Here is a 21,380-nt window from a genome sequence, read left to right as displayed (position 1 = left end):
TTGGTACCAGACAAATAATGGGGAAAGCTGGAGGATATTTTTGCGGGGTGGTAGGGAAAGAGTAGGGGAGTGGGACTGAGCCAGCACAGTCACAATGAGCTGAATGGCTTCATTCTGTCATGTAAGATTCTATGATTCTACCTGGCAAAATTTAACAATTGTTTACTTGTTTAAATGCACATTTTTGCTCATATATTGTGCTGACAACTTGATTTTTGATGTGATTTTGCTGTATCACGTGGAAAGATCAATGATCATAAGACCATAAGACATCGGAGCAGAAATTAGGCTATTCGGCCCATCGAGTCTGCTCCGCCATTCAATCATGGCTGATAAGTTTCTCAATCCTGCCTTCTCCCCGTAACCTTTGATCCCCATACCAATCAAAAACCTATCTATCTCAGTCTTAAATACACTCAATGACCTGGCCTCCACATCCCTCTGTGGATTCACCACTCACTGGCTAAAGAAGTTTCTCCTCATCTCTGTTCTAAAAGGTCTTCCCCTTACTCTGAGGCTGTGCTCTCAGGTCTTAGTCTCTCCTACTAATGGAAACATCTTCCCCACGTCCACTCTATCCAGGCCTTTCAGTATTCTGTAAGTTTCAATCAGATCCCCCCTCATCCTTCTAAACTCCGTCGAGTATAGACCCAGAGTCCTCAAACGTTCCTCATATATTAAGCCTTTCATTCCTGGGATCATTCTCGTGAACCTCCTCTGGACCCTCTCCAGGGCCAGCACATCCTTCCTGAGATACGGGGCCCAAATTTGCTCACAATATTCTAAATGCAGTCTGACCAGAGCCTTATAAAGCCTCACCAGCACATCCCTGCTTTTATATTCTACTCCTGATCGGTACACTTGTAAGGAGAAGGAAAGCAATGCAAATCAGAAATGTGTTAAACTGAGCAGGCATGTCACCTCAAGTGGGTTGAATGATGTCGGTCCAAAAAGTAAATCCACTGTATCAAAATTTCTAAAGTGAGCCACTTTATATAATCATTGATCTCTAACTATGCTTTATGATTCATTCATTCTTCTCTCCTTTGATATGATACACTGTAGTCTGCTGCTTCTACCAATAGCAGGACAACTATTGCAGCATCTGAATTATTAGAACTATCTTAATCATTAACATCCGAGATAGTAGAAAAAGGAGAAGTAAGCGGCAAAAGATATAAAACTGAGAAGGCACAGTAAAAGCCCATGAATTGGTCGAGTGTTGCAGTCAGTGGCAATTTAATTGCATCTGAGGGACAAATTCACCTCTCAGAATAATGTTTCCATATAATTTATCATCACCGTCTCGTCCCTGCACTGTTCTGAAGATAGCTTCCCTGATTTTTATTCCCTATCACATGTGAATGGCAAGTAGCAGATTGCCAAAACACAAATAGTTTACGCTTTCATTTGGCATTGTAGAAATGAGGCCACGCCTCTATAGGATTGGTACTTCAAAGGTGTGTGTTTAAACTTGGAAAATTATACTGTTTGTGCTGTCAATACCATTTCAAAACACAATGCACTTGGTTTAAAATAAACGATCCACATTGATGGAGAGGAAATATGACAACTTTGTCATACATTATAAAAATAAGACAGCTTTAGCCAGTTAAAGCTAGATTTATTGCCATCTTAAGCCAATGATTATTGTATAGCGGGCAGCAAATCAAAAAACACACAAATTAAATTTCTGAACAGCTGTGCTACACATCAGCTGGCGTCCCTGTAAAGCACAACGTGACATCAAAGCAACTGAAAAGCCATCATTGCAAAAACACCATCAGCAAACATAAAATTAAAGACTGAACGTTAGGACCACAAGTGAGCCAGTAAGAGCATGCCAAAGCACAACAGGAATCTGCCAATTGTTGGGATTTTGAACAGGTGCACTGACACACAACAAAGCAACCTGCATCACCCGCTGCAGCCTGTTCTCTCCACTTCCTGCTTATGGGAATCTGGGCTCTGGGGTAGCGGTGTCCAGGGGATGCTATAAATTCAAATACAAGTACAACATTTAATAATTGTTTATTGAGCAAGTACAATACAAATGCATTTTTCACACTTTAAAAATATAACTCGCTACTGCAACCATGGCCCCTCCCCCACCAATTCAATGATGTACACTGTAATATTGATAGAACACATAATACTGTTTCTTTTAAGGAAAGGCACAGCATTGTTATCCAATACCTCCCCACTCTGATGCTCTTTTGTCCTGGCTCGCAAATACGAGAATCAATTAAGTTTCTTTCATTGTAAGTCAATTCTATTGTTCCACAGGCATGATTTATACATTCCTCTAGTAAGAAATGGGATAAGGACTCCAGTTAACTATTGTTAACTTCTGATACAATGCAGAGCAGCAGCTTCTGTAATTGCTTTTAAAAATCCATTGGTTTCAAATTCACATTCAAGAGTAAATCATACCTCCACACAGTCCCAGTATCATCCTGTTTTAACTTGCAATTGATTTGTGCAAAATGCTGCCAGTCCGGTAGCTTTGAGCAGTGCCAGTTCAATACTCAGAAGCAGATGCTATTATAAATCATTGACAATTTGAACTGAGTACCCTATTTAAACTGTGGGTTCAGTAAGACTGGTTGCTTCTTCCCATTAACTTCAATGCTTCCATCTTAAACCAGGAAACAAAGATATACTTCAGAACTTGAAAAAAAAAAGCTATTCAATTAACACATTGAATAGGGAGAGGAAACAAAGATAATGGGAGCATTTATAAATAAAATAGGCCTGGAAATAATAATTTGCTTAGAATCGAGTTCCATGATTTTCACCAAGATGTGAAATAAAACATAACACTATCTTTTGATGCAACACGGAAGGGTGTGTTGCATAACAGAGATCACAATGCAGAGATGCCATTATGCTGATAAATGCAGGTAAAAGAATCAGATTAAATGAGGAGCTAGATCTGTCAAATATCATGCTGCATATATTGCAAATATCAAAAATGTATCATCTACAACTTGCACTGATACGGCCCTTTTAACAAAGTAATACATGCCAAGGGGCTTCATACAAGTGTTATCAGTCCAAATTTGATACTGGACCCCTTAAGGATAAGCAATCAATATCAAGGTTTAAATAATGGACAGAAGTTGGCCAAACACTTTTAAATAAAGGCATGGAGGCGAATTTCCTCCATGCTTCACACTCTCCACCACCAAAGTTGCACCAGTAAAGCACTGTAAAAATTCACCACCCTTAAATGCAATGGGTATTTGCAACATTTAACCTTCAGACACTGCTGAGAAATTCCCAGAATTTCCACCAATGGTTTCTTGACAAAATCATCTTGCACTAGTCGGATATTCAATAGTTGCAGGGATTCCAAGTTACTCTGGTGCCAATAATGAATATGCTCAATGAAATTGCTCGAGGCTGCCGGAGAGCTGAGGCAAAATACTTCAGTGTTTATTGTGTTACAAACACAACTAAAAACATGTAGTTAAAATAAAGTCTCTTAAGGTTTCATATTATTTGGAAACGATCCCAAATTACCAAAAAAAATCAAGGACAGTCATATTCACTCGAGGACAGAAGAAAAGCTTTCACTTAAATAACATCTTTTTGGATGTCACAAATATTTTGAAATGCTTCACACAATGAATTACTTTGAAGGGTAGGGGTCATAACACTTAAACTTGGCAACAGATTCATGCATACCTTCCCATAAGCAACAAAATAAAAGACATTCATTGTCGCTGGCAAGCATATGTTGCCCATCCCAAATTTCCCTTGAACTAAGTGGCTTGCTCAACCATTTCAGAGGGCAGTTATGAGTCAACCACAATGCTCTGGGTCTGAAGTCACATGTAGACCAGGCTGAATGAAGACGGCAGATTTCCTTCCCTGAAGGACATTAGAGAACCAGATGGGCTTTCAAGACATTCGATGGTAGTTTCATGGTCACCATCACTTCCAGGTTTTATTTATTGAATTTAAATTTCACCAGCTGCCATGGTGGGATTTGAACCCATGTCCCCAGAGAATTTTCCTGGCCATCTGGATCACTAGTCCAATGACATTACTAGGTGGTGTAGTGGCAATCAATAATGCCCTATTAAAATTATTTTGAGGTTCCCTGAAACAATGAGGGTTTTAAAGCAAAATCCTGGCATAAAGTGAAACCTGCACCATATGATGTGCCTGAGTAGTTTACCACAGATTATTTCATGATGCCGTATAGGAGTAATTAGGGTAGAACTCATTTGATAACTCAATGGCTTGATCCTCTTCTGATCTGAAGACCAAAATACTTGAAAAATTGAAGTTGATGGAAGAGAACACCACAACTTGGTAAGCTATCTCCAAATTTTTTTGAAAGAATACACAATTTCTGCAGCTTTGAACTAGGTTTTGACAACTTGTGTGTTGCCTTGGCATCAGGAAAAATGACAGATTGAATTATAATGATATGGTACTGTCTTGGACAACTGCCAAAGAACTAAAACTAATGCCATATGCCAGGACTCTGAAATAAAGGCTCATTTCATTTACGTTAATTGGACCTCCTGTCATGAAGGGTATGTTTTAATATATGATGAGTACCTTAAGTTAACTCAAGTGGATGCATTTAAACTTGTAAAGTACAACACCTTTAATAACATTTTACATATCTTTGGCAATGCCCTGGTTAAACTGATGCTTGGTGGTGCAAGAAAATAAGAAATGTTTATAAAATTATGAAAAGACCTTTTTAAATTTCCTCATGGGATGGCAAGGCCAGCATTTATTACCCATCCCTAATTGGTCTTCAGAAGGTGGTGGTGAGCCACCTTCTTGAACTGTTGCAGTCCATACCCACAGTGCTATTAGGAAGGGAGTGCCAGGTTTTTGACCTAGTGATAGTGAAGGAATGGCATCATAGCTGCAAGTGAGGATGATGTGTAGCATGGAGGGCAACTTGCAGGTGGTGGTGCTCCCGTGCATCTGCTGCTCTTGTGCTGCTAAATGGTAGAGGTCTTGGGTTTGGAAAGTGCTGCCAAAGGCTTGGTGAATTATAGCTGGTACACAGTGCTGTGCACCAGTGGGGAAAGGAATGAGTGCTTAAGGTGATGGATGGGACAGGGGAGTAGAACCAGACTGTTCAGCAGCTAAGGGACCTAGGAAAATGGGCTGCAGGTGTAAGATTAAATGTAAGAGATCTAGAACAGAAACAAAGGACCAAATTTTCACTCTCTAGTCAGGAGTGCCGGGTAGGAAAAATTCCTGACTCCGCAAGCCGACTTGTGAGTAAGTGCACAGAATCTTTGGATTTTTGTTCTTGGAGGGGGGAGTGCGCTAACTGGAGTCGGGCCTGCCATCTCTGGAAATAGTGCCGAGGCAGCAAGAGGGGCTGCCAGCTGCTGAGGCTGGAAAAGGCCTGGGACTTTGTGCCACTTACAATAAAAACATAAAACAAAAAGACAGCCTTCATCTCTCAAACCACCCACACACTCCCCATGCCCCATCATTGCCAACTCATGCCCCTCTACCTACCTCCCATGCCCCTCACATCCTACATGCCAACCTATGCCCCTCTACCTACCCATGGCTCCCATGCCCTCCATGCCAACCTAGGCCCCTCTACCCCCATGGCTACTCAGCCTTCATGCCAAACTATGCTCCTCTACCCATGCCCAGGCCCTTTTATAGCCCCTATGCCAACAGTGCCAACTCATGCCAACCCAGCAGCCCCCACTCATCCCCGTGGCTTTTTTATATCCCATATAACTTACTGCCAGCCCATGCCCCCAACCACCACCCTTTGCTCTTACACCCTCCATGCCAACTCACCCGGTATCCATCATAGCAGATCTTGAGAGCTATGGTGCAGTGAAATAAAGTTTGACGAGCTGAATTGCAGACTTCATTATATTTAAAATAAGCTCCCGTTGACAACATTTAAATCCCTTCAAGCATTTAATTCCTTATAAAAACAAACATTTCCTTAAAGTACTTAATCCATAATGAAAACAATTTGTATTCATTAAAGACAGCTAATCTCTTTATAACTCTTGGAACTGTCAATCAAACTGAATTTACTGGCTCTTCAATGTGATGATAGGTTGTAGAAGCAGACAAGCAGAATAAACAGGGAAATAGCAAGCACATATTTTTTGACCTGCAGACTGCATTGATTTTTGCAAAAAAAATTAAATGGCCTAGGAATTTCAGTGAGTTAACAGCTTGACAGTTCCAGAGCTTATCCATTTTTTATGCACATTCACATTTACTTTTAACAATCCCAAACGGAGCACCTGACCTCGCCAAATAACTCCGGCAGATTTAGATCTTTCCTGCAAAAGTTTTGGAAATCCCAGAAACAAAAATTAAATCTGTTTGAAGGCAGCTGCACTTCTGCATGGGCAGCTGCCTCTGTGAACTATGGATGTGCAAAGTACAGTCCAATCTCGTTCTCCCCTGTCGAAAATGGTGCACCCTGGATGTGGGGCTTCTGGAATCGGGGCTCCACTGTCATTTTGGCTAAGCTGTGAAACCCTTCCATCTCGGCAAAAATTCAGGCCAAAGAGCAACTTGTTTGCACAAAACAACGTGAGGTTGTGGAATTAACTTCCAGGGTCAATGGCTGAGGCAGAAATGGTCAACATTCAAGATTAGGTTAGATAGCTGAATGAAGGAAAAGAACCTGGCACAATATGGAAGCGAAGTGGGTAAATGCAACTGGGACTATTTACTGGCTGGACTGGCACAAACTGGTTGTGACAAAGTGGCCTATTTCATTGCAGTCACCTGCCAAGGGCCTAAGCGCTGAAATTCCATCCCAAAACCTCTACACCTCTTTCCCATGCTCTTTTCTCCTCGAAGGCACTTCATGAAACCTAGCTCTTCGATCAAACTTTCGGTCACCTGCCCTAATATCACTTTTATGTGGCTTGGTGTCAAATTTGTTAAGCTCCTGTTAACAGCCTTAAGAAGTTTTGCTACTTTAAAAAGGTGCGGTATAAATGCTGGCTGTTGTTGTAGCAGCAGTTTGTCAAAATTACATTGATGCAACATGACCTGTTAACACAGCCTTGACCATAAAATCCCAAAAGGACCAAGCCAAGCTGAATTACTATACTATAACGTAACAAAGTGTCTCAAACCTTCAGGTCAAAACAGGTGATGTCTTTTTCACCTGCTTTGTGAGATTCTGCACCAGTTCAGTTGAATCTGTGATTCCCTGCTTGTAGCTCTATCACAAAGCAATACCGTTGAATGCCTCAATATCAAATGTACCAGAAGATAAACACAGCCATTTCAATTTGCACTGAAAGCTTCAACAGCAGGTGCTAACAGGAGCGACCCTCAGCTATGAAGAGTCCAGTTTTTTTTAAATCTAAATTTCTAACCAGAAACCTGCTATCCAATTCTTGTACTCTTGGTCAGTTTTAAGTGATCAGCTAGAGAATCTCAGTATTCAATCTTCATTTATAATTAATAAACTGCCAGCAACAGATAGCCAAGAGCTGAAATGCAGTAAATAAGAGTTTGGTTAAAACTGAAGGTGGAGCTTCACTGTTAATTACATATGTGTGGTGGTGCAGTGGGGCAATTGTTAAAAAAAAATCATGTTATATTCATCATTGTAAGAAAAGGAGGTGACAAACAGAGCCAGGAGTGGAGCAGTATTATCCATTTTAGATCTTACTCAGGTCACGCACAACATGGTACAAGATTTAGAATAAAATTGTTCTGCGGAAAAAAATCACCAAAGATAGCACAGCGTGTTTTGAGCTTTTAAAAATCAAATAACGAAATGAATTCTAGAATTAAAAGCTACTATCGTTTTATTTTACTTAAAAAGACTTTTTTAAAAAAGGTTTTTCACAGCTTTAAGTATAAAATCTATGACAATTAAACTTTACTAACAACGACAGCACTGCCACTTTGATTATATTTTAAAGTTACAAATGGCTATCTGAAATGCCAATTCTTTGGTCTAAGGACAATTTTTAACCACTACATTTTCCACCAGTTATGACTGGGACACACCTACACCTCCATGTTGCCTCGCTCGGCTCTGCCTCTAAGCACTCCCGTTGGTGTACCGAGACCAACGGACTTGTCTGTCTGTTGCACATTGCAGCCCTGCCCAAAAATCATCTGGGTTTTCTGACTTATCTCTTTGGCATGAGGCTGGTGCAAAATCACTTGGCAGAGAAAAATGCTACATTTCCAATTTATATAACCAAGCAAACCATGTAAACCAGGAACTATCAAAACAAACCAGTTCTGTTCCAAATTTCCTGTTTCTATTATTTAACATTGTCTCTACAACCTTAAGTATTGTGATCATGCAGACTGAGTGTTTTAGAATAACGTTTTACAAAAATTCACTATTTTTGCATAGCTTGAAATAAACTACATTTAAGGAAAAAAAATCTCAGTTTATTGCAACCGAGTGTATAATACTAATTCATGCATTTCATGCTTGGCTCACGTGCTCTCAATATTAAAATGTGGCAACAAGTAATTGGTGAATTTGTAATTCTTTGCTACTGAAAACTGCTAAAGCAAATCAGACATGCATTTGAGCAGAACTAATTTGCAGTGTAATGGGGCAAAGGCTGGTGTATTGGGACTAAATTGGACAGCTCTTTCAAAGAAACAAGTACGATGGGCTGAATGGCCTCCTTTGATTCCGGAAGGCCTAAAGTAAACTGATATCACACCAGGAACCAAGCAGCTTATCCAATGGACAAATCCAACCATATAATGCAGAATTAGGTAGGGTTTGTCTATAGGATAAATATGATACCAAATGATTACTACAGATAGGAACATAAATACACCTTGGAGCCAGCAACAGATCAGTAAATCGCTATAAAACTAAGGCAAATTGTGAATTAGGGAATGTGACAACCCTTAATGTGGTGTTATAGCAACACAATTCATTCTCAAGACTATTTGTTGTGGTTGCTATAACAATCAACATGCCAAATCACAGGAGTATCAATTCAACACTGATTATTTCTTTAGTGGGGATGAAGATGAGGCAGTTTTAAACAGTGAGCTTAGTGAGAAGATCCTATGAATATACCTGAGTGCCTGTATTGTTCAGCCCACAGATAAACCAAAATGTATTTAATAGGTATTCTTCCCTCCAAGGTAATGATTTGTGATAATTGGATCTAAATGTTTGAACATAATGCACATAATGGGCCTTCTAATTCAATCAATGTTTAAACACTTACATCTTATTTTGCTGTTGTGAAAATTTGAATTAGAAACTAACCAAGAGTTTTACATGTGAACAGCCTTTCCCCCGGAATGGACACCACTTATTTTATGCAATCGCTATACCCAATTGTGTGTGCATCACATGAACTCTGGTATTGCCCCATTAATGCATATCTGTGACACCCAGATCTACTCCAACCTATTCCAACGTAGCCAATAGCAATAAAATGGCTCCTCCTTACAGTGCTGCACAATTACCTCAAGTATCCCAAGGCCCTATCCTACACCCCACCCCTGCCTCTATTCCTCACCTACATATTACCACTTCAAAGCTTTCATATGAATGCCAAAAAAACACTCTCCACCACCACTGTGCCATCTGATCACCTGCCCAATGCAAACCATGGATGTTTCACAACTTTCTCAAGACCAAAATCACCTTTTAATCTTCTGCCAAACATTGTGTAACCTCATCTTCAAAATGCAAGTCCCAAATAGATTGAAACAAAATGCATAGGTTTGGCTCGGTACAACGTTTAACTAAATTTCAAACCCTATATCCTCACCATCACCATAACCACAGACCACTATCTCCACTCTCCATTTACTTAATTCACACCACTACCGAAACCCTTACCCACATTTTTACTACCTCCACCTCCCTAATGCTCCCATTGTTGGGCAGGTGCAGTTTGGGGGTAGTGAACTGTCAGTTACCCAAAATTGCACTGCTGTATCTGGTCCCACCAAAAGGCCCATCATACCTGACCTCATCAATCCCCAGTGGCTCCGCATTCCACAGTTTAATGAATTCTACAATCTTGTTTTCATTTAAAAGTCTCTGTACCTCCAGAAACTTCTACATTCCCAGATTCCAGCCTGGTGCATCTCTGACACAAAACATCATCCTTCACCCCATCACTGTTGGTGGCCTTCAGTTACCTTTATATTATTCCTTGGAAGTCTTGCCTTACGGCCTGCCTCCTACCCTGCTTTCAAAAGCTTTCTCAAAGCCTCGCACAGACCACATCATTGGTCATTTCTAGTAACTCCTTCATTCTGCTCTGCGCAGCATCAGTTTGTTCTGTGCAGATACTCGAGAAGCACTCTACATTGAAATATTTGTTGCTGAAAGTTCTCAAGACTACCATTTGCTTGAATTTTACTTCTTAATTAAAGACACAGCTAATATAAAACAGTTGAAAGACAAACAATATGGAGACACTTCCTATATGGGGGAATCACATTGCCCCATTGGTCACAACTTAAATTTTGTCTAAGTAAAATTGTTTTATGCATCAACATGGTCATCCCGTGAAAGCACTCAGTCAAAACCTACCTTTCCTAAAACCACACAATCCCATGAATAATGGAAAGCCCTCCAAATAATTACATCTTAATAAACTCCGACACTACTAAGTACAACACTGGCTGTAAAGCCCCTTGGAACTTCAGGAGTCAGGAAAGGCACTGTATAAATGCACATCTTTATTTTTAATCACCTATGATACTTACTGCTTTCTTCCTACAAAAGTCAAGCTCAAGTCCACAATTTCCACTGTTCCATTTCTTCCTTTCTTAAGTAACAGAGCCATGAGCAGTCCTCCAATCCATGGGAACTAAAACCTGGATCACAATGATTCACTGACTACTTAACCCAATGGCTCACATTCATCTCTCCCATTTCTTCAGCAAGCATTGGGTCTTACAGCACCGGTGTTATGCTCATTAATCTTAGCTGGGTCAAGATGAGCACTGCCTCTTGGGTATTGGTTATGAAGCAATTATCCATATGTTTACCAACTTCCATTTTCTCAAATTATAATTGAAGTCTCCAGCTGCAAATTGTCACAGACAGGGTCAGGAGCGAACTATACCCTTTCCCTTACTGTCCATAATCAGTGTAGTTTTTGGAGAGGAAGATGCGCATGTGGTCAATTTAAATAACAGTAATAAGCTTATGTGGGTTAAAATAAAGAGGATTTTACACACAGACGCACACACACACACTGTACTTTTATAAATTGTAAACAAAACGACAGTTCATATGTCTGGCTTATAGCAGGAGAACAGTCATTGCAGGCCCAGTAAAGTAAAAGTATTTTCCACTTGAATTGTAGTTAACTGGGTTCAAATAGCTGGAGTCATCTATTAGGATTATTGCAGGATTCCAGCAAAGAGATTCCTTTTGCAGAAGACTATGAAGTTGGTTACTTGTGGTTTTTGTACCAAGAGGCCACATTTCAATACTGGTGGACTTTGAGAAAGGAACCAAGCTGGGAGGCTTTTAAGATTTCTGCAGCCTCCTGCTCTCAAAGGCAAATATGGCACCACCTTTTCTGCAGCTGCTATGGCTTGCAGACTGCCCAGTTCTTTCTGGCTCACCTGATAAAGGATTTTGGGGTCAGACACCAGTTTCAGCCACATGATTAACTGCTACTGTCCACCCAGAATGACTTAAAGCTGAAAGCAATTGCTATATAATGGAAATAAATTATGATTCTTCACACCCACTTGTGGATAATGAGCTTTTTGCAGTTCTCCTCTTGTTGAATTGCGAACTTGGAGGCATGGAGTCTAGAAGTCCATTGATTCTGAGTTTGGAGTAAACTATGAACAATGGCAAATGGGATTTCCAGAGAGGGATGCTGCCTGGGTATGTCCGTTCAAGAGGGAGTCCCCCACCCAGGGTGATTCGATTTGGAACTTTGCAAAAACTTGATGTAGCCAGTGTTGAATTTTCAAAAGTCACCTGACCCCTGGCCACCATCTTAGCCACCTGGTTAGTGTACATTTTAGAAAACAAAGACAGTTTCAGCTCTGTACAAGTACAGTCCATGTTTAAAGAGATGACTAGGACATGCCTTTACTGGGCATAGCAAACGTTTTCCAATTTTCTCATGTCTTTATAATACTGTCCTGTGTCCTGTACTATGTTGACTTGGTGGTCTGCAGCAGGCTGCAACTGTTAGTTTAGATTTATTCATAGAGATTTCTAATCAGAGACGTTTTCTCTGTGGCTTTTCCCCACCCATTGTACCATCTCCCCCATTGGTTCTGACATATATGGCTACACCACCCTCTCATCTGTTCCTCCTGCACTTTCTGAACACTCTTTTCCATAAATATTTAAATTCATTCCTCTGGGGTTGATTATTCCACCCACATCAACCACCAGTTCAAACAGCTTATGTCTAATGCTTCAAATGTTCCACCAATCATTAACTAATGTCTTAATGTAGATGTGTCTACTTTCCTGTGCCCAAGCGTCACCATTATTCCCTATCTCTAAAGGTTACTATATCGATACCCTCCTGCTGACCATCCTCCAACCTTCAACCCATTTCATCTGGGGTCACTAACATTATCTAATTTAAATAACCTTTATCCTTTCATAACTGTACTGGTTTTCTTCACAATTTAAATTTATACAATGAAATGCCTAAGGTTCATTTCTCTACAAACACCCTTATTTAGCCACTGAGGCTTCACTTCACATGAAACCCTTGTTTTCCCTTTCCGATTTCCAGGCTTCTCTTGCCCTTCGGCAGTGACAATTTATTTTCTGCTTTAATCAGTTTTCCTAAGGTCAATACCATCACTACACTGTGGGACCTTTGCTCATTTTCCAAGTGGAAATATAGCATCTTCCACACCACAAAGGAAGGTCATCAATCACATCTTCATGGGCTAAGGAAGTAGTTCTCACCTCAACAGAACACATTTTCTACAACACGTTGGATAAATGCAAATAGAGACAAGCACAATAAAATATGGAACCTTATGGTTTGACTTGATCTGTATAGAGAAGGTTCAGGGTCTCACAAAGCATATTTTATCATTCTACAAGGCTGACAAGAGAGTCTCTGCTTCTAGCCTCACACATACCTTCTTAACTTACTAAGGTCTCTTAGTCATTGTCAACAGGCACCAACTGATTCATTAACCCTGGCCCAGAAAACTGCATTAACACAAAACTCCATTCTAGATCGCATCCTCTCTACACTTCATGATTTCCAAGGGACTGGAATACTACCTCCAATGACTAGCTGATCTCCCATTCAGATTGTTATCCCGCTCAATTTTTGATTACAATTGCTGTGTTGCTTGGCATTTTCATATTCTACATTTGGTGAGTTCACTGTATCCAAGTCAGTGAACCTGTTCCCCAAAGTGGTAACTATAACTACCACTCTCAGGTACTTTGCCCAAGTAGCAGCTGTTACATGTGTAAACTTTATCCAGATATATTGGCAGTTTATTCAACCGCAGAGGTCTGCAGATACTAGGGGCAGGTTCAGACATGGACTGCCAGCAGAGGTCAGAGAGAGTTTTCAGGAGTAGAGACCCTCGATGATTTTGTCTCCTAAGTCCAGGATATTCCCACGGTCCAAGCTGGAAACAGATGCATGGACCAGCAATCAAACATGCGACATTGTTAGCATGTACAGCTCAATGACTCCATAAACTTGCTGAGTTATCAGTGAGCTCAAAATAATATTCTGAATGAGGTTACTTAAGTCATATCTCCCTTTAACTTCTAACACATAGCAAATTTGAAAGTAATTTGTAGAACAGAGTTTCTCTCTCAAAGTGATTTCTCTCAATTCAAGCATTGGCTCCCCAACTAAAATTGAAAGAAGAAACTAAAGATCTAAACCCAAAGGGTTGGTAAATTACTTTTACTTACAGTGGTTTATCATATGCATTAACAGAACTGCAATAACTTCAATTAATTGTAAAATGAATAAAAAGTAAGAGAATAGTTTGGAGTTAATTTTTTTTTAAATTATAATGAAACCAGAACAGTTTGAAAAATAAAAGTACATAAAGCAATTTTTCTTTGGTCTTCTACACACTGTGGATGCCTCAATCTAAGCTGTTCCAACACAGCTACATTTATCCAACAATGTGGAAAATTAACCAGGTATACCCTGACCACAAAAATCAGGACAAATCTAATCTGGTCAAATTACTACCCCATTAGCCTACCCTCAATTATCAAAGTGGTGGAAGGAGTTATCAACAACACTATCAGGGTTTACTTTCCAATAAACTGCTTACTGTAGCCAATGTGTGTTCTATCAGGACCACTCACTCAGCTCCAGCCTTGGCCTAACCGTGGATAAAAGAGCTGAATTCTAGAGGTGAGGTGAGCGCAAGTACCCTTGACATCATAAAATGCTATCAAAATTGAAGTCAATGGGAATGAAGGGGAAACTCTCCACTGGCTTCAATCATACAATGCAAAGGAAGATGGCTGTGGTTGTTGCAGGCCAATCTCCTCAGCCCCATTGGTTCCTCACGGCAACATCCTAGGCCCAGCTATCTTCAGCTGCTTCATTAACCATTTTCCATCCATAAAGTCAGAAGTGGGGATGTTCACTGATAATTGTGCAGTGTTCAATTTCATTCACAACTCAAAACAGAGCAATCCATGCCGCAAGACCTAAACAATATGCAGGCTTGGACTGAGCGTGACTGATAACATACAGGCCACACAAGTGCAAGACGATGACCATCTCTAAAGGAGAACATTGATCAACAATGTCTTAACATTCAAATCCTTACCAATGCCAAATCCCCCGCCATCAGCCACCTGGGGGACACCATTGACCAGAAACTTAATTGGACCAGCCATATCAATGCCATGGATATTAGACAAGGTTAAAGGTTGGATGGTCTACAGCAAATGGCTCCTCAAATCAACTCCACCTCCTACAAACTACAGCTTAGAAGTGTGGTGGAATAGTGTCCATATGCTTGGATGGGTGCAGGTGCATGAACACTCAAAAAGCTAGACACCAACCAGGACATAGCTCTCCACTTAACTGACCATCCCGTTCACCAGCTTAAACATCCACTCCCTCCAGTACCAGCATACCATGGCCACAGCACATACTATCTGCAGGATGCACTGCAACCAACAAGTCTCCAAGGATTCTTTGACATCACTTCCCAAACTGACCACTACCAACAGGAGGACAAGGGCAGGTGATTACGAACACCTCTGGCTCATAGTCACACACACCATCTGAATTAGGACTGGGTTAAAACCCTAGAACAGTCTGTAACTGCGGGAGTACCTTCACCACACGGACCATCACCTTCTCAAAAGAACTAGGGATGGGAAATAAATTCCAGTGACAACTAAATCCCAAGAATGAATAAAAAGTAATGCCATTTCTGAAAAATAGTTGCTTTGCTGTTGTTATCAGTTTCAGTCATTCCTGGATCAGGCATATCAGAGTGAATTCCCCTCTCCTCTCCCTGAACAGGATGTCTCAACTTAGTCACAGCAGATTCCTAAACTGCAGCGGCAGGAACTTCGGAATTTCCATCCAAGCTATCATACTGCTTCTCCAACTTAAATTCCCACCTTGCTGTCAACTCAGAAATCACAGGGAGTTTTGTACTGTGCACCTTCTGCACTGCTAGTTGTGCCTTACACTCATTTTGCTTAAGGTTGTTATGCCTTTGAGTCTATTATCCAGGCTGGATTTGAAACATTTGAAACTTAAAAAGCATTTCATGGCTTTCCAAACAGAGCTGTGCATAAGAACCAATGCATATTAAAAGAAAGTGTCTACATTTATACATCTCTCAAACATCTGGATGTTTAATCTGCAAGGAATTACTTGGAAATGTAATACACAGGTAGGACAATTACATGAAAGCTATTGGCATTTTCCCACAAAGACATACAGTGTACTAAAATAATCTCAAATGAAAAATTGAATGCATAGAAATTAAGGATGTCTGTTTTACACTAAATTGGGTAGTGTTATTTTGCAGAAGATGTTTATTTTAAACGGTAAATTATCAATTCAGTTCTAGAAATAAAAGCGACAGCAGTTGCACTTAAGAGAATTGTTTAATAAATCACTGTGCAGTAGAATAAAGCAATAACACCTAGTCAGGCATACCTATATACATGGTTAGAATTTGGTTTAATCTCATATGGTTAAGGTCTTTGCTTTCACTTTATTTATATGAGTGGCTTGTGGATTTGTACTGTAGTTAGAAATATTGAAATAGCTAAAATTGTCCATTCCTAGGATGTTTAGGGTTAATGCATCAGCGTGCAATTTATCTGGATGCTGTTTAGCTTCTGCTGTAGTTGTAGGATATGTTGTATGACATGGTTCATGCCTGTTTATTTTTTGTTGCCACCTTGTGAAAGATATTCAAGACATTCAAGGTAGGGACTGGAACAACAGGCCAGGATGGTAAATATCTGTTGTTTTTTTTTAGGAACTCTCTCATTTCAAGGGTTTCATTTACGATAATATGTGTCAGGCCATAATTAAACAGCAAGGACAAAGACAAGGAGACAAGGAAGAATTTCTTCTCAGGAGGGTCGTTTGTGTTTGGAATTCACTTCCCCAGCAAGCAGCAGAGGCTGGGTCATTGAATATAGTCAAGGCCATGTTGGGCAGATTTTTGATTGACAAGGAGTCAAGAGTTGGGAGGCAGGCCCGGGGGGGTGGGTGGGTGGTGGTGGAGGTGGTAGGAAAGTGGAGTCAAGGCCAGGATCTGATCAGCCATGATCTAATTGAATGGTGGAGCAGGCTCGAGTGGCCAATGAGCAACAGAATACGCAGGAGGATCAGGCACCTTTAAGAAGCACCAGTATCAATTCCAGTGGAAGTGAAGCAACAATCGAAAGCTTGTACAGACTGCAATGCAGGTGAAGGATGAGCCACCAGATAGTGAAGAGGAAGATTAGTTAGAAGATCAGAAAGAAGATGAAGAACAACTTCGGCATTTTAATCAGCAGCCATTTATTTATTTATGTTCTTATGACCTGAAGCCTATAAAGCTTTCTTTAATAATATGCAGAGAAAGAAACAACCAAAACGATCATCAAATGTTAAGTCTCTGCTGAGGGGAAAAAAAGTGAGTAATTGCATTTATTTTTCTGTATGTCTAATGCTTAAAGACATTGTTTTCAGATATGCACATAGAATTATGAAGTGACTATATCTAATTTGTCAGATCCAAGTTGCCTTACCATAAGTATTTCTGAACTTAATCTATAATAAAATCTGACAGGAAGACTGAACAATAAATTCACTTGATTTTATAGAATGTCATTTGCTTCAGAGGCGCCATCAAAATCTTAATACACTAATTAGAATTTACAGCCACAGATGTACAGGGAAAATTCAAGAACTTTATTTAAAAAAGAGAACAGCACACGATACAAGCCCCTGGTTGTAATAAAAACAGAAGTGCTCTGGTTCAACAAAATCTATATCCAACCACAACAACTTCATGAAAGCATAATCTGAAGATTAAAATGGGCAGCAAATAAACAAGACCAGCAACAGCTTCATCAGGAGCTCCACAGGAAACCACAAGACAAGTGACTAGCTCATGACAGAAGTCAAAATCACCTTATCACACAATGAATTAATACATCAAACCTCCCACAAAAGTAAAATTAACACTGGTTAATTGGAACCCTGGACAGATTGGACAATACACCAGTCCCACTTCAAATGTGGCAGGGTTAACAGGCCAGTAATTGCACTCAGTGTCAAGACATACCTAACTGTGCTGTTTCCCCAAACTGAAATTTCCCCTACATCACTTAGAGAAACATCTCCCAACACTCATCAGCACCAAGCACAGCAAGAAACTTTTCTCATATTATGCCAGCAGACAAGTACCTTGGTCAATTTATCAGTTTATAAACCGTGAAAGGAAACTTCGTCTAGTGTTCCAGTGAAGGAGGGAAATACTCGCCGTGGTTCCCATAGCTTGGCAGCTATCAGGCTATTCAGACATTTCAACAGATCCCATTCGTGATTGGCATTACTTAATCTGTAACACCGCACACCCTGAGAATTGTTATCATGGTAGAAAACAGTATTGCCACATTTCAGTTTAGCCCGAAAAGGTCTCAATTTACCGATAAACAGAAGAAATGTAATTCTGGAATCTAATTTATACTAAGCCACAACCTATGCTGTGCTACTGTAATAGTACAGTGAGTTAAACAAACACTAATCATGTGATGAACTATTTCAGGTTCAGATTTGAAACATTCAGACAGGGATACTCATTAATCTTTGACGGAGATACAATCAAAAGCAGCGACTTAATCAAGAGCTCCTGAGGGTTACCAGGGCTTCGATGAAATGTGATGGCGAGAGTAGTGCGCGCAAAGCCTTTCAACAATTGGATACATTTTCAATATTTTGCCGTCTCTTCGAAATGGAAAGTCAGTAATCATCAACCGAACTGTCTCTCACCTCCTCGCAATTACTCACACGCACAGTATCAAAAGACCTAGAAGAGGCAATCTTGTGTCATTTAAATTGAATATTGTTGCAGGACCCTGACCAAAAATGTTTAAAAAGTGGACTTTCAAAAGTTAAAACACACTGGTTGTGTGTTCCAGCACCATTCACAGATTTCCCTTTATTAAATGCACACTGGCGGTGAGAGCAGTGGGGAGCGCAGATTCACTGTCCCTTTCCCCCAAATTCAGAATGGTGAAAAGCTGACAAACAATCGTCCACAAATTAGTGCCGGCGACAGAAAGTCGTTACTTTCTGCGCGGCTGGAGAGCGAGGGGCCAAGCGCAGTGCGGGCAGGTCGAGCCCAAGGTGCTGAACAGAGTTCTCCGTTCAAATTACCCGCCTCCTGGTTCTCGTAAACAGATGCAGCCTTTCATAAGAGGCTTTCACATGCGCTGGGGTGACTGGGAGCGCTGCACCTCCATCGATTCCGCTCTCCCGCCAGAGAAGGAGCAGAATGAAACCGGAACCTCTCTGCCAATACCATCTCCTGCAGAACAGGACTTATGGGCGGTTTGTGGAAGGCTTTGAGTGCAACAGGGCAGCGCTGGGTAAACTAACCCACGGCGATGTGACTCACGTTCCATGAATCAGGCCTAACTCGCTAACAGTTCATTTCCCTCATGCATTTTGCTTATGCTTCATGTATCTGCCAGGTTTAGAAGCTCAGGTTCAATGTTTGCAGCATTGTCATATCCCTTCAACTGACTTACAATAACATCTCGATCAATTCCCCTAGCGTGTTTCTCTATTAAATTACACTAATAGCATCGATCTTAACCAAAAACACAAGCTGCTATCCACACTATATACTCAAAAGGCATAACACCAGTTACAATCAAGAGACTAACCATGCCCTTAACATACTGTTCCATTGAGGACACACAACAAAGTCTAAACTAGAGGACAGAAAATTAACATATGGGGAAAGCCAGCTGGTTATCTCAGCCGGCTCAGGTGGAGCCTTTTAACTTAAACAAGCATGAGCTCCCTGCTTGCCAACCTATAAACAAAGGCACCGATTTCTTTGAGAAAACCCTAAAGAAACTCCTCGGTATATCTAAATACGTGTCAAAACCTGGTGCACAGATAAAGTGTGAACGCGCAGTGTGCAATCTCTAACCGTTAATGGTCAAGTCGTGTGAAACAACAGTGATCCTAATATACCCAAATTACAATTTTATCAAGCAGAGACCAAAAAAAAAACCCATCTACTTATTCCACCCCTTAGCATTTGAACTCTACGGTAAATCGCAGTGGCCATCTCTGACTCCTTTCCGAGCCAGGTCTAACCCTGACTTCAGAAGCACAAATATGTCATTCAAATAGAAACGGTGGAAGAGACGGCGGCAGAAACAATCTAAAAATAACTTTTTAGGAACAAAGATATTAAAACTTCAGTATCTTGGTTTAATGCATTTCTTTGACAAAGATCACGTGCGGTACATTCAATAACCCCTACTTCAGCTTCTCAGTCATAGTCAGAGGTCTACAACACAGAAAAATGCCTTTCGGCCCATCGAGTCTGCGCCGGTCAAGCACCGATTTGTCCACTTTACCCTGGTTGAGTAACTATCAAGTCTCCATTTCTCTCTCCAAACTGTGGCTGGATGTCCACATTCCCCTCTCCAAGTAGCTTGTGTCTAACAACTACTGTGTCCATTCTTCAACCTAGCCACGTGTACCTGCTTCCACGAACAGCACCCTCCGTCCGGACACAAGTTCTCCCCTATCCGCCCTATGTGCAGCCCCGTCTTCCAGTCTGTGTTCCGTCACTAATTCTCTCTCTCTCTCGAATTTGAGTCCGGTCACTAATTCTCTTTGTCCAGCCGGTCAGTAACGCTGCAGTGCCAAGCCATAGCTAGTGTATTTCTGCTCAACCCACGGTCCCCCTCATACACGCTGTTCCCTTACCTTGTGCTATTGCCATGGACTCGAACCTCTGGAGCTCCTGCAGCAGACTCTTCCTCTCCTTCGAGTGCAGGCTGTACACGAAGTCCCGGGCTCCCTGAACCGTGTTCAGCGGCTCCACCGGCTCCTTGGCCGAATGGGTGCCGTAGAGCCGCGGGGAAGCAGCGCTGCTCCGACAGGAGAGGAGCGAAGGAGCAAGGGGGTGGAACCTTTCACTTCTCCTCCCGGAGCCCAGTCTGGACGCCAGAGTCCGGGAAGGTCGCAGAACTCTCCTAAGGCAAGGGATCAGTAGCATGGCGAATGCTGACAAGGAAAGCGATTGAAAGAGGTTGCGAAAAAAAAAACAAAAGGAGAAAGTCTTGACTCTTGACTGCGGGGTGGTCAGGGAGAGAGCAGCGCCTGGCAGGAGGTCTGGACGCTCCAGGTTAAGAGGCAGCTCCGCCTGAATGTATCATTTTCCGCAGCCACCAACACCGCGTTCCAATCGAACGTCGGGAGATTCCAAAGTCAAGAAAGCCACACGCCCGGGACGAGAAAACTCCCAGAGGCAGCTGACAGCTGAGCCTGGCGGCGGTGCGCATGCGTGCATTCCCCCTCCCCCCCCCACCGGGGCCGCCCTCTCCCTCGCGAAGTACGATGGGTGATGTAGTCTCTCCTGCCTCTTCCAGCCCGGAGCCGGTGTAGCGCGACTACAATTCCCGGCAAGCAACGCGACGGCCGCACATGCGCAGTTTCGCGGTGGGAATCAGTGCTCTTGCCACCGCTGCCTGTCAGTCGTCGGAGCGCGTTGATGTGCTAGAGATCAACCCCGTTCACTTACAGGGCGTGTTGCAATCCAGATTATGTTGTTTATTAACGCCCTTTTCCATTCAAGGATTTCCAAACCACTCATTTTTCTTTGCAGAAATATTGTACAGGAACAGAAACTGCTCATTTCTATTGTTTGCATGAAGAACGCCTGACTCGTCC

General features: G+C 41.5%; 1 protein-coding gene across 4 annotated transcripts in view; it reads right to left on the bottom strand.

The window, feature by feature from the left end:
- The window catches only part of tmem65 (transmembrane protein 65), a 74,323-nt gene extending 53,357 nt beyond the window's left edge, over positions 1-20,966 (bottom strand). For 3 of the 4 annotated variants that reach the window (XR_005943348.1, XR_005943349.1, XM_041190359.1), the window contains exons 1-2: positions 20,415-20,966; positions 1,913-1,993 (exon numbers count right to left, since the gene is read on the bottom strand). Coding sequence is in view for 2 of the 4 variants with exons in the window: in XM_041190359.1 (XP_041046293.1) it covers positions 1,913-1,993; positions 20,415-20,706 (373 nt within the window). In the remaining 2 variants the exon portion in view is untranslated. The remainder of the gene's footprint in view (positions 1-1,912; positions 1,994-20,414) is intronic. The other variant, XM_041190360.1, reaches the window with a different exon arrangement.
- Between the last annotated feature and the right edge of the window lie 414 nt (positions 20,967-21,380).

The sequence above is a fragment of the Carcharodon carcharias genome, chromosome 6, assembly GCF_017639515.1.
Source record: "Carcharodon carcharias isolate sCarCar2 chromosome 6, sCarCar2.pri, whole genome shotgun sequence".
In the NCBI taxonomy this organism is placed as follows: domain Eukaryota; kingdom Metazoa; phylum Chordata; class Chondrichthyes; order Lamniformes; family Lamnidae; genus Carcharodon; species Carcharodon carcharias.
Note: the sequence above shows the minus strand (reverse complement) of the source record. Positions and strands in the feature narration are given on the sequence as shown.